This window comes from Chinchilla lanigera, unplaced genomic scaffold, assembly GCF_000276665.1.
Source record: "Chinchilla lanigera isolate Chin_1 unplaced genomic scaffold, ChiLan1.0 scaffold00009, whole genome shotgun sequence".
Classification (NCBI taxonomy): Eukaryota; Metazoa; Chordata; class Mammalia; order Rodentia; family Chinchillidae; genus Chinchilla; species Chinchilla lanigera.
This window is the reverse complement of record NW_004955410.1, coordinates 1,441,673-1,456,190: the sequence shown is the minus strand read 5'-3', so window position 1 is coordinate 1,456,190 and position 14,518 is coordinate 1,441,673. Positions and strand designations below refer to the sequence as shown.

The following is a 14,518-nucleotide window of genomic DNA, read 5'->3' as shown; positions in this document are numbered from 1 at the left end:
ACCGCAGACACCACACAGGCATGGTGCTGACCCAGTGGGAAGGCAGCCTTGTACCAGGTGTCCCGCACCAGTGACCACAAAGCGGTGGGTCCCCTTCCAGCGGAAGTACCCCGATCCCCCAGCAGGCACTCAGCTTTCGGACCCCAAGGATGCCACCCCCCCTCCGCACCAGCTGCTCTTCTCCCAGAAGCACTGGACACCAGCAGGAGGCCGGGTCGGCACCCAGGAGCCCTGGGCGTCCATGCCACAGCATCCATCTCCTGGTGTCACATGGGAAGGCACATAAGGTGGCATCTGAGAACAAGGAAAGGGGACCGGGAGGGGACCGGGAGGTGACCGGGAGGAGGTGCAAGGACTGCGGGAAGCAGCAAGGCTGGCAGATGCTCAGAAGGAAGCTGACCCTCCCTGAGAGATTAGATAAAGGGGCAGAAGGGGGAACCAGAGATAAGCCCAAGGTGACCAGCTGGAGGGCGTGAGAAAGCTAGCAACCAGGAAGCTGGCACTGGAGGGTAGGTTAGAAAGGAAGAAAAAGACTGCAAATATCTAGACTCGGATTTCAGATTTCAGATCAAATTAAACCAAAGGGTTATTAAAGAACTTGGCAGGATCCCAAAGTGGAGCGATCAAAGCTGAGGCGGTGATGTCCTCACCCCTGTATAGTTCAGTCATTTTCGCCTTTTCACTTGAGATGGGATGGAAGACATAGTACAGATTTTTAAGGCCATTCCCTCGCAGGAGATGACTGGAAATATAGAAGCTACACTAGAACACGGGACCTCAGGATGAGGAGGGTCGGTCACCAAACTCCCAAGGACACGGGGAAGGAGAAGTGGGCGGTGGATAAAGATGCTGAGCAGACGCCAGGGCCTCAGCACAGCCGGGTCTCCCACCACCTCCTGCCTCTCCCTTGGGGCGAATGAGGGCAGCAACGGCCCTGACAGCGACAGAACCAGCTCTCGGGCCTTCTGACAGGCCCCGCTGGGTCCAGGGCTGTTATTATCGGGAAGGTCAGGGTCCAAATGCTCAGCAAGGGCTAACCAGGGTCACACAGCAGTGACAGTCACGATGCAGACACAGACACGCAAGTGCCCGGGAAGCAGCTGCAGGTTTTGATGAAATGGAAATTTGAGAGTAGGAGGAAGACAGAAGGAGCCTGGACATGTCCTGGGCCAACCAAGCTCTGTGTCACCGTGGCAGTGGTCGCGGGGCCCTCTGCCCTAAAGGCCCGGGAGCCCCGTGTGCTCCTGACATTGTTGGCCATTTGCCTGAATTTAGTTACATGGAGGCATCTCTGCATCCTCTCTCTTTTCTCCTAAACTCTCCTTCCTCCCGGCTGCTCCCCGTGAGCTCTGTCCAGTGGCCTCGGTGTTCCCTGCTCGCCACGAGCAGTCCCCTCTCAGATGCGTGCGGCAGCGCGGCCTGCGCCCCTCCCCACGGCCCGGCCTCTGTCCGGTGCCCTGCTCGTCACCACACGTTCACACAGGGACTCCGCTCTCCGTCCTCCTCCCTTACACTCCACACCCCGAGAAAACAGTGGTCTGCCTCGTGATTTACAAGTGAGCCACGCTCACACTGAGGCTAGCACCGACACGCCACAGCCTGCCTTCCCTGCGGTCCGGATCTGTGAGCTCAGCCTGCCTGGCTCTTTCCCTCTCCCACCTGGGCAGGAGCGTGATCACCCAGGGCTCCCCACGCAAGAAGCCCTGGAAGCTGCTTGTGCAGGGAATGTGACACTGACCCCTCTCTCTAATTCTATCAGCACCACAATAACAGCACCCTGGGTGGGGAACTGCTGTGCGCATGTTGTCTAAAAGCTGCTGACTTATTTGTGGACATGTCCACGTTAAGGAACTAACTCAAACCTCCTAAAAGAACAGTGACAGATGATAACTTCATTCCCAAACTCAGAGACAGCACCTTATACTTCCTGTAAAGTCATAGAATGGATTATCATCTGAACAGATGTCTGTACACGCACAGCTCCCCACAACAAGCATAACCGTTATGTATAGCAGATAGGCACTAATACAAATACAAAAAACATAAAAATTTGGATATCTAATAACCTTTCTAGAGGTGAAATCTATGGAGTTACTCTCAAACCAAGAAGTTTCACCAAAATTAACTTTGTGTCAGGCCAGGAGTGGTGGCACACACCTGTAATCCCAGCACTTGGGAAGCTGAGGCAGGAGGATCCTTGTGAGTTTGAGACCAGCCTGGGCTACAAAGTGAGCTCGAGGCCAGCCTGAACTGCATAGTGAGACCCTGTCTGAAAAAGACACATAAAATTTTGGGTCAATTTTTGGGTGAATGTAGAGATTGCATTGTGTAAACAAATGGATCTGGAGGTTTTGACTAAAGAAATGTCTTAGAAGAGTGTTTTTCCTTGTGTTTGTGTGCTCCCTGCTTACATGGCACTGGGATGGGGAAACAGCCCTTAGGAGTCAGCTGTCAGACTGTTGCAAGGCTGTGAGGTGAAAAAACAAGTGTTGCATTCATTGTTTAATTAACTACATCAATTGAAAGGTCTATATTTTTTGAAAATCCAAATTACAATATGACTCTTACATAAAATAGTAAGTAGACAGACCTATGTCAGTCCCAGTATCCTTAAAAATTTGGAGGGGTGTGTCCTCACCCAACCACAAATTTTAGCAAGGAAAGGTTATCATCTCACACCTCTACATGAAGAAATAAGAAGGAACTGCTAATTACTCTGACCCACTCAATCTTGATTTGATCAATGTTGTATACATTACAATTTCACATTGTACCCCACATACGTTCAATTATTATGTGCCAATTAAAGAAAAATGTGCAATATTACATGTCAATTAAAAATAAAAACGTATTCAAGGACGGAGTTAGCATCACACGCAGGCCCCCCTTGCCACTGAGCTGAGGGGCGGCGTTTGGCTGAGGCCTTAAAACACACACTGAAGGAGACTGACAACAGCCGTGAAGCGCATCTCCGAGCCTGGCAAGTTGACCCTTGACCAGATGAGTCACCTTCTCTCAGCAGCAGATTGCTCTCCTTTACACAGATTATAAAACAACAGCATGTCTCAAATGTCATCACAAATACGAAAGGTGCCTGGTAGGGTGGATGGTGCTGGGGACGCAGTGGGCGTTCGGTGAGTATCAGTGGTCGCTACACACACAGAGGCTTCTGCTTTGTCTAACTTGATGTGAAATGACTTTAAATGTATTTTATTTTATTTTATTTTTATTTTTATTTTTATTTTTATTTTTTCCTGGTACCGGGAATCGAACTCACAACCTAGAGCTTGCCAGGCAGGCGCTGTGCCACTGAGCTAAATCCCCGGCCCTAAATGTATTTTATAATTTTGTGCTGAGCCGACCACCCCAGAACGCCCCTGAATGAGTAACAGTGAGCTTCTTGTCTGCCCCACAGCAATGCCAGAACAATCAGAAGCGAAGGTGCGACTCACCGCTGAGCCAGTAGTGCTCGGAAATGTCGGTTCTGATATAGTGGTGGTCGTGCGTGGGTCCCAGGGAGCGCGTGAAGGCCGTGTCTTTGCCCAGGAAGTCGGACGCTGTTCCCGAGTAGAGGTACTCATCTGCGGGGGAGGCACACAGGGCTTCTGAGCTCACTTCCCACACAGCAAGCCACCCGTGCCCCAGGACTGCACGGCTCCATGAGCTTCACTTTCAGGGTTTAAGGAGTGAGCTTAGTTGGTGCACAGCCATTCTTGGGCAGGGGAAGACGGAGTCCTCTCTGCACACCAAACTGCTCAGCCCTGTGATCTATGTACAGAGCTTGCCTGGGGTCCACTAGGGAGAGGAAGAGGAAGAAGGAGAAAGGCGGGGAAAGAGGAAGGGCAGGGGGAAGCGGAGGAGAGGCAGCAGGGGCAGGGAGTGAGGGGAGCAAGGCAGCAGGAGGCTGAAGGGGAGATGAGGTGAGGAGGATGGGCGGGCTCCCAGGGCCGGCAGAACACAGGGGCGCAGGGGCACAGGGAGACTGCTGTCCCTGCAGTGGAACCCCCGTCCCTCTGAAAACGAAGTCTGCTATTGCCCGAGAATTTTACGGTCCACCACTTGGATTGCTCTGAATGAAAAATGGAAAAGAAGGTAATCTCTGTAGAGCACCTGCATTTCTTTAATGTTTACATACGAAAATGAAAATACTGTTCTGTCGTGATATTTAATTTTGCCTTGCGTGAGAAGTGATTAAAATACTTTCTAAATTGTCTGAGGTATCTCTCTCAATAAGCCTTTCACTGAACCTTCGGGGACAATTCCACCTGAAAATGATGGCAGGCAACTTCACAAGGAAACAAAACCCACGCGGGAGAGGTCTGGCTGTGGAAAGGGGTGAGGACACAGTACCGGTTCCACCCTCTCAGGATACCTCTCCACAGCATGTCGGGCAGAGGGCAACGTTGTATTGAGGGATACATTTTTAAAATTGAGCAACATAGCAACATCATCAATAAAAACATTCTTAGGAAGTTTGGTAAAAATAAAAGAAGCAAACCATCATTTTGAAATAAACAAAATCCCAAATATTCAAATATGTTGTCAGGAAAAAATGGTATGTCCCAAACTAAAAACTGTGTCTGACTATTCACTTTTTAACTGTCTTCCCTGCACCTGAAATTACTTTGGGATTCCTAAGCAGTGTACCAAGGCCCAGCCCAAACCCAGTGTTTTTTTTTTTTATGCAGAATGTGTCAACGCCACTTGACAGGTGAGAATCACAAACCATCTATTTGGTTTCCCGAGAAAGAGTGAACATTAGCCGTATGATTTTCAAAACACGCAGAGACACACATGCTTTCACTTCAAAGCAAGGTCACTGGTTCGTGCCAAGTGAAGATTAAAATGTCACGGTGGTTCGCTCTGAGCGTCTGTTCAAACATTTGATAAACAAGTCACGTAAAAAGAGACTAAAGTCACCAGCAGAGACAACAGGGCACTTAGGTTGGCTGTGAGTAGGGACGATTCTCATGACATTCTTCAGGGCGCACATCGCCACCTCCTTTACGCAAGAGCTATCTCATATCAGAATTTAAGTTATGTCCAGGGGATTTTCAAAAAAGAGAAATGAAGAGAAAATGGAAACAGAGCTTTGGCAAACGGATACAAGAGTCGGGGAGCAGGGAGGAGGGCGGGGCAGGGACCAAGGGAGTGGATCGTCCTGTGCGCGCAGCCGCTCCCGGCGATGCGTGAGCGTGAGCGTGAGCGTGAGGTGCGGCAAACACGGACTCGCAAACAACACGTACACGTTTGGAAAAGACGTGTGCCAAGCGCGAGAAGACGAGGCGCTAGCAAGAATCTCAGACTCCCAGTGATGTAATGAAGCTGGGGAAACAGGCATGACCTTAAACAGCCACACCCCACGGCTCTGCTCACTTTGTCTACTAATTTATTTCCTTATGCGGTTGCCACATTTAATGTCCATATTGAGGTAAAGAGCACAGTGCAGTGTAAGAAAATCCCAGTGTCAAGTGCAAAATTCTAAAGTGAGTCAGCAGGCCCTTTGCTTGAAAAAGAACCCAGGTAGGGCTGCACGTCCGAGGCAGGTTGCAGACTGAGGCTGGGCCAGGCTTCCCTGAGGAGGGCGCACCAGACAAAGACCTGCTTTACGCTCCTGGCACCAATGGGCGGGGGAGGAGTCATCCACAGTAATCTTCAGCCCCACAATAAAATGCGGTTTCATCTGCACACATTGTTCCCAAAAGTCACCCACAAGCAAGGCCTGTGCATGCTTGAGCTTACCTGTCATCACAGAAGCAAAAGCCTGCTGGGGGTCGAAAGGACATTTCAGTCTGCCGGACTCCAGGGTATGTGTGTCCAGTTTGAACGTGACTTCCTGTCATAAGAAATATTAACACAGGGAGATTTTCGATACTGTCAAAACCTGCAAGAACACAGATGGTGGGAGCTCCATCCCAACTCACAGAATTCAGTGAAATCTAGCAGAGCATGCAGGGTGAGCCTCAGGCTGCTGCTCAGGTCTTCAGCTGCCACCGCGGCTGGTGAGGATCAGCCACCAGGACAGGTCCCCTGGCTCCCAAGGGGTGATGGACCATCACCAACATCCAAGTTACCAGCAAGCACACGCACATGTACCCTCTCCGCTGAGAAGCCAAGTTGGGGAGCCTAACAGAACCAACTTCCTCTTCTAAGGAATACATTTACTGTAATATTTATGCTTTCAGGATAATCATTATGATTTGTATAACTAAACATTTGCAACTATGCCAAACTACTTAAACCCCATGGCTTTGTGTTAATCTTCCTGACATGAAAGTGTTCTAAGTCAGGCAGTTAATTTCCAGAGCAGTAAAAGCATTCTGCTGTAGCAGTTTCGCTATTAAGGAAACACCATACACATTAAGGAGGCGTAGTTATTTTGGCTGAAACATCTATTTGTATAATAGTGGCCGCAGACAGAATGATACTGGCAGACTTTTAATATTCAGGAAAAAATAACATCTTAAGTTGAACTTTCCAAGAAAAATATGAACGCATAATGAATGCAGCGACAGGAGCCGGGGTGTTCTGAAACAAGGGCAACACCACCACGCAGCAAAAGAGCAGATGGCTCGCCCTGGACACTCAGAGGAAGCCAGCGTCTCAGAATTCTCTCCTGGTGGAAAAGTAGCTGCAAAGTCCCATCAGCACACACATCTCATGAGAAGGAATCATTCCACGCTGCTCACACAGAAAGCAAGCAAGGACACAAAAGTTGTAGAGGTCTTTGGATCACCTGCTACATGATGGTGTCATTGACATCTTACTCTGTTCTCTTGAACAGTAAGTATTGCCTCTAAAAAATAGTGACAACAATTCAAATAGCTGGATTAAGGAGGGATAGCCCATAATTTTCATAATATACTTTACTACCAGGAATAATGTCACCCAATAGTTAGAAGGAACTACCTCAAATCTGCTGACTCTCCACAGCTCATTCCATTGAATTCTCACCAGGAGCCTAACAGTGTAGCTATGCTAAGAATCCCAGCTCTGTGAGTGTGACACTGGGAGCAGAGAAGGCTCCATACCTGGATCAGTGGCACATAAGTGACAAATCGGGAGGCTGAATGCAGACTACCTCCAATTTAATGCTCTTAACTAATTTGGTCTCAGAATTTCAAACGCATGGATTTAAAAATGTATTGAAGCCAATTTATAGATGGCCTGTGACCATGTAACATGATGGAATCCAGTGCCCTTGGTTTGAACAGCTAATAAAAGTGATCCAGAGCCTCAGTCTGAGAGCTGCTACAGCATGACTACTTCTCAACTGCGGTCCAGACAGGCTGAGAAAACACCGGTAGACAGTGGATCCTAAGCCTATTTGTGGATCATTGAGGGGACACTCTTTTCCACAAGTTAAACCGATGTGCTGACCCTGAAGTCTATAATGGGATACTGTAAAGGGAAAAGTGAACTGAAAGCCAGTATCTCTGAAGATTACACTGGAAAGCTAGACAATGTCTGCGTGGACCGCACAGCGTATGCAAGACACCAAACGGCCTCTTCACCGGTGCGGACTTTTGTTTTTAAATTCTTGAGAGAAGCCCATAAAATTGCTATTTGTGGACAGTGAGCACACTTGTCTCTCACAGTCCCCTTGAGAGAGAGGATACCAAGAAAACCTGCTCCCAAGCCCCCCATGGACGCCGACAGCAAGTGTGGTCAAAAGCAAGGGACGACTCAGCATGCATCGGAGATAAGGGACTGCACAGCCCTCAGCGTCTTGAGACTTGGATTTCACAAGATTTTTCCCCCTTGAAACTGATTAATGATGCAAAAGGCACTTGGCTGAGCTGCACAAACTGGAATGTTACTGGAGAGGTGAAGAGTCAGAAGATGAGAAAGTAAGAAAACAACCACCAACAGGAGGCAGAGTCACTGTCAGTGTCATCCCCACTTGCCCACAAGGTGAGCCACCCCAGAGGGGAGACCTCGCAGGAAAGACGACGCTCCTTCCACCGCCAGGGCCACGACTGAACAGCTGTTGGGCACTCTTCGTACTGCAGGACTTCAGTATTCCTTTTTGTGATCGTGTGTGTGTGTGTGTGTGTGTGTGTGTGTGTGTGTGTGTGTGAGAGAGAGAGAGAGAGAGAGAGAGATGTTGAAATGTAGGCCTCCTTAGTTTCTGTTTCTGTTGCCTACTGACTCGTGAATATTGGTATCTGGAATAGAGCAAGTCTTATGCCCAAGTGTATACAATCATCTCATCTTATACTCAGCATAGCTCCGGGACGTGGTTGCTATTGGATAGTCATTTTACCGAATGATCAAAGTGGCAGTAAATCTGCAGTGTTCATGAGGCCATCAGTTGGTAAATGACTGGAATCTCTTTTCAAACTCAGGCTCAAGCTGTTTATGGCTGCCTTGATTTCTCTTTCGAATTCTGGATCCAGTGGTCCCTTGGGGTAAGCTTCTGAGCGTGTCTCTGATGCACAAGGCAGAGTCACCAACTCATCCTACCCCACAAGGTCACCGCTCCTCCTCAATAAAGCCAGGCACTGCCGCACCCCGCCCGCTCTCGGGCTCATCTGGGCTCTCTCTCTCCCCGACCAGCAGCAGTCCTGACAGAGCCTGCCGCCCACCCCATGAACCGTGGCGACCTAAACTCTGGAGAAGATCTCTGGGAACTACTGGTTCACTGTAAAGGTTAACCATCTTGCTGCGGATCTGCCACTCAGTTACCTGTGCTCCTGACAGCGGAAAACGCACCCTGCTCAGAATCCCAACCCTCTCATAATTCTCTTCTGCAGGAAACTTTTAACTCTGACTGCCTCGGGCTTCTTGACAGTCTAAGCCAAGCAATTAGCGCCATCTAAATTCCCTTTCAGCACTCAGGGAGTTAGAGGACCGCTCTTTGTTTCCCCAGGCAGGTTGTGAGCTTGGCCTTTAGCCTGGGGCCGCCGCACACCCCTGGGGGGGGGGGTGCCTATCTCTCATAATTACACCCTGTGAGGGAAGCTACTATTATATATCAACCCTCATCAAAGCTCAGGGAGAACATTACACCAGCAACAAAGAATGACGGATCGGGCTGCCAAGTCTCCCAGTGGTTCAGAGATTTAACTATCAGGGCTGCTTGGTTTTCAAACATTTTAGTCTGGATGGGTTAGGCAGGTTGGGGAGGGAGAAAGACCTATGTAGCCACAGTCGTGGGTCTGATCTCTGCAGAAATGGCAGGGACTGGTTCCCTACATGAGGCGTGACTGCAAGTGCAGTCAAGCATGCTGCAGTATGTGGGTTGCTCAAAGGAGCACAAGTCTAGATACATAAATTCAGGACCACGGCACCCACAAAGGAACACTGATGTCTGCAGCGTGTCTCACTGGGCACGCTTGCACTAGAACTAGGATCCTATGTCCAGTGGGCTAGGTCATTTGCTAGTCTGGTGAACTTGGAAATGCAAATTTTTCCCACTGGGACTTGAAATTTTCTAGCCCGTATTTCAGGAACAATAATGGAACTAACTTTATTAAGAGTCTGTGGAATTCCAAGGGAACAATCCAGGTAGTGTGCAGCGCAGCCTCTGGCACAGAGTACTCTGAAGTGTTCGTTGTTTCAAATTTCTTAAATATCCCTGTTTCTCATATCCCAAGATGCTTAGTGATCTCGGGAATGAACTAATGTTGATTAACACATCCTTTATTTCCACTATGTTAATCTGGTCTGGCAGAAACACTGAGTTCAGTGTGACAGTGACTATCTATGTAAGTTTAAGAAAATCAGGAGCACTCTCTTTCCCGAGTGTCTATGCTCATAAACCCACATAGCAGGCCAACTTGGTGCATGGAAAAGTAACATTATTTATGATGCAATTCCATTGCAAAATCTAATGGGAAATGGATTTTTACCAATAGCAGCACTACATATATTTAGTTACAAAGAACACTCAAGGGAATTATCCTGAGATATACGCAGAACCCATAGAAAACAAGCACTTTTCACATTTCATACTATTAGTGTTGATTGGCTCAATAAAAACAACTCTTAATAGGAAAATTTATTAGGTGAGTAAAATATGTCCCGAAAACGATAGTCCACAAAATGGTTAAGAACATGAATCCTTACGCAGTTCATAAACTCTGTTGTAGTTCTTATATTCAAATGCCTGTTTTGTGTTACAGACATTAGATAACAAAGTATTACATAGGTTGTGTTTTCCACAGCAGCTCTTTGTAATTACCTCCTTGTAGAGCCCAAGGTCAATGTATCCACACATTGGGTGAAAAGCTCCGGTTCCACACACGTAGACATGGGTTTTGTTGTAGGGCTGAAGCACTCTGATGAAATTTGCACATTCTGTCTATGGGGCACAAACATTCAAAGCATTAGCACATGACTTGGGTTTCTGAAGGATTAGCATTCATACCATCAGTTTTTCAAGTAGATAAACAATCGAAACTAAGAAGAAATGAAAAGGAATTATGAGAAAAGTTTAATCGTCCGACTTAACTAAAAAGGCAAGACACATACAGAAACTGTGGCTCCAAGGACTCACTTTCCAGCTCTGAGAAATCCGAGGCTGGACCTAGTGCAAGTGTTAGGTCAGAGCTCCGCGGCGCCCTTCCTGCAGGGAGAGCGCTGAACCCGTCCTCCCCTCAGGGTGCGCGGAGCACAAAGCCCCCTGTGCTCCCCTCACCCCATAACCTCCCCACACAGTGCCTGCTGTTCCACACGCCGTCTGCCCCTCACAGCGAACAAGGCGCTGGACCAGATGTGCACGCCTGCAACCCTACAACCATGGCCCTTTCTTACTGCTGGAAATGTCCACCATGGGCTTCTGTTTAGCTTCAGATGCTAAGGGGCCTTTAAGGAAAAATAGTCTCCTGCTGATTCTCAGAGTCTCTTCTGTTCTCCAATACCCTGTAGAATTTTCCTACACCCTGTCAAGTTGGGAAAGGCTCTTGTATATCTTCTTCCTGTGTACTATTTCTGTACAAGGCTGTTATCCTCAGAATTGAACTGCTTTCTATCCCTATTTATTAGCAAACAGCAGCTCTCTGTTTTCCAGAGCCCTTGTTCTTGGCACTGAGGATCAAGATCAGTTCACCTACTGATTCCGTACCTTCACCTAGGTCGAGGCAACTGGGCACTGCTCTGATTGTCACCCAGATGAAACAAAGCCACGTGACACTGAATGATGATCCCTTATCCTCACCCAACCTGTAAAATATCAGTAGCCCAGAAGCCACTCAATTTTAAGTGAACAGCTATCTGCAAATCTGCCAGAGATCCAGGTCCTAGCGCGGCCCTCACACTGCCGACCTGCGATTTTATACCTCAAGAATCTGTAGCTCCTAACCAGAGCCATCCGATCCCATGAGACAAGAGCAGCAGGCTGCTCGGTGGGTCTTCTGCCCTCTGCTCCCTGAGAAAGGCGGTTTCACTGTCTAGGACCCATGGTACTGTTCCCAGGTGGTCCGCGGGTGGGCGACGGGGTCTCCTCTCCAGAAGGGGAGATGCAGGGCTCTATGGACAGTTGCCCAGGTTGCTCACTGCACAGCGAAGGGCCCCAACCCAGTCCCCAGGGCTGTGTCGTGCCAATGTCACGGTCCAAGGCATGTGACTTTCTTCTCTCCATGTATTCATGCCTTCATGTGTTTAGATATGTGTTCATATGCTTACTATATGTAGATTCTTATGGAAGAAAATTTTACAGTCAGCTTTCTGCTAAGTCATCCGGCTTCACATATCACACTCCTCTGTCCATCCTGCTGGAGGCATCACTGTCAGGGAGGAACGCGCTCTTCTGATATGAGGCCAGCACGGTGGGAATCAGTGGGCACCGAGGGCAGGAAGAACGATGCCCACCTGGGGTCTGACGATGCACAGGGCACTGTGAGGAAAGCCGGCTGCGGGAGCCGGGGCAGAGGGGCTGAGTCCCTCAGCACACTCCTCAACCCGTGGGAGGGCTGCTGCTCCTCTGCCTGGATGGGGACCTGCAGCAAAGCTGAGCAGGCCTCAGGGACAGGCAGGGCCGAGCAGCACCGCAGCGGGGTCTACTCTCCGCTGTGTCACTTCAGATTTTTAAAGTTCACTTTTACCAAACACAGAATTTACAGGGTAATTAACTATACAAGGCTCTGAAAAAAAAAATCTGTATAAAAATTCTCGCACTGTACATTATGAAATCAGAAAAGTGATGGTGTCTCAGAGGTAATGTTGTATTATTAGAAGGCAAATAAGGCCAGCCATGAAGTCTTACACATGGCAGGAATTGCAGGCATCATAAAACAAAAAGCCCTGTCTCACACCAAAGCACATCTTGCTTTGTTTTGTTTGATTTAGTTTGGTTTTGAGACCGGGCCTCACCGTGTAGTTCAGGCTGGCCTGAAACTATGTAGCCCAGGCTGGCCTTGAACTGGCAGCGATCCTCCTGCCTCAGCCTCCCATGTGCACCACCACTTAACCTGTCTAGAAGCATTTAGCAAAATGCAGCCAGCCCTACAGTCATGTCCCTGCCCTGGGCTTGATCCCTGAAACCCTGTCCTCCCTCGCATCGGGCTGGCCCGGAGTGGGACAAAGTATGCTGAATTATCTAGCACAGAATACAAAAAAGAGAATGGAGTCAGTGAGCTTTGTCAGTGAAGGGGACAGGCCTGGCTGCAGGGCAAGATAAGATCTCGCACTTTAACTGTGCCCGGAGCAGAGGTTTCAGCAGAACAACCTACTACAATGACTCCCCTTTTAATTCAGAACTTCATTACTGTAAATCTCAGAGATTAGGTGCTGTTTCCTTTGTATACACAAGGTTTCCTAGTTTCTCTTAAACACCTTGATGAATAATTAACCTGATTTTTTTCACTTAGTGGCTGCCCATTAATGGTACGTCATTCCCTGGGGCAGGAGAAACGCTTTGAGAAGCAGCTTTTCCCTTTCCCTGAAAGGTGGCTACTTCCTCAGCTGTTTCCCACAGTGGCACTGCTGCATGGAACCGGAGGATGCAGCAAGTACGACACTGGACCTGGGGAACGCTGCGTTGCCCTCTTCTTCCCTAGCCTTCCTAGAGGGACAGAGGGAGGCTTCCAAAATCAAGGCGCCAGCTTCTAATTCTCTTCAGTCACAGCAGATTTTCAGTAATTGATTGCACATGCACCCGCATATGAATAAATAGTTAAATGAAGACGAATTAATATTTGGAGAAAGATTACTACTCGTCTATTCACGTTCTTTTAGAATGTCACTTTCTCTCCAGGTAGCTGGGGAGATGCCAGCCAGCCAGAAGTACGTGCTGTGCTCAGGATTTACAGAGCCCATCTCCTAGCTTTCTGCATAATTCTGCTATTGGAGCTACAACTGCTAATTTGAATTTATGTAGGCTAACTACGAGACAACAGTTCTCGTAGCACTGGCGTTGGCACCCAGGGACTTCTGTGCTAGGCAAGTGGCACCGCTAAGCCACGCCTCCAGCTCCCTGAGATCTGTATTTATCTTTAATATGTTTTGCAAAATTTGTGATGATCATCAAACTTTTCTGATCATTAACCACATGCAATTCTCAGACAGAATCCTGCATGGAGAACAGCCACTTAGGCCCTAGGATGTCTACCATATTTTAATAAATTGCTAACAATTCAAAGTGAATATGTAAAAATCTAAATATCAGATTTATCTTAAAAAGGACAATCTAACCAGGCATAGGTGCATGTCTATAATCCTAGCACTTGGGAGGCTGAGACAGGAGGACACTTCAAGTTCAAGGCCAGCTTGGGCTACATAGTGAAATCCTGTCTCAGAAAGACAAAAAAAACAAAAAAAAAAATCTAAAAAGCGAAAAAAAAGGGATGATCTAACAGTATAGGTTTCTACAGCACAACAACTGGTTGTGATAAAAGAGCAAAGGACAAATTTAAGAGACATTCCTATTTAAATATTTTAAAGTCTGTATCTAAAATAAGGTAACTGATGTAGAATGCTTTTCTCACTAATGCAATACAGCAAAACAAAATATTTTATAATAGTCGCATATGTGTTATTTCAGTATACACATAGAACCCAGCATAAAATATACAAATATATGTATATTTTATAAAACTAAAGGTAGCAATAAGAAAAAGCAAGCACCAGAATAAAAATAAACCAAGTGCAATGATACACCATTAAAATTTACAATTGTATGCAATTGGTATTTACAATTGTATGCAATATTTAGTATTTATAGCGAAGGACTTTCAAGCTGAACAGCAAAAACGTATTTTCATTTGTTGGCAGATTAAATTATTGTCCTCACCGCTATGCATTCATAATAAACATGCCTGTGCGCTGTGTCCAGTGTTAGCAGGGTCTGGGAGACCACACCTTCGTACTCATCCACTGCCGGCTGGAAGTTGTGCCGCACAGTTTCTGGAGGGCCACTGAGCAACGTGTGTAAAGATTATCCATCCTTAACCAGCGGAAGCCTGCTCAGCAGACAAAGACCTTCAGAACACTGAGACACGAGGTTTCTATGGGCAGGGTCAGGGGCGAGAGCAAAGGCTGGGGCACCCGTGGCTGGCAGGAGCAGCTGTGAGGCCGC

At 47.7% G+C, this 14,518-nt stretch overlaps 1 protein-coding gene across 1 annotated transcript in view; it reads right to left on the bottom strand.

Moving 5' to 3' along the window:
* Sema3d (sema domain, immunoglobulin domain (Ig), short basic domain, secreted, (semaphorin) 3D) overlaps nt 1–14,518 on the bottom strand; it is a gene marked incomplete in the record, with an annotated part of 153,608 nt that overhangs the window by 54,204 nt on the left and 84,886 nt on the right. Inside the window, 3 exon segments of the mRNA XM_005377189.2 lie at nt 3,453–3,581; nt 5,743–5,836; nt 10,187–10,306. Coding sequence (XP_005377246.2) covers nt 3,453–3,581; nt 5,743–5,836; nt 10,187–10,306 — 343 coding nt within the window.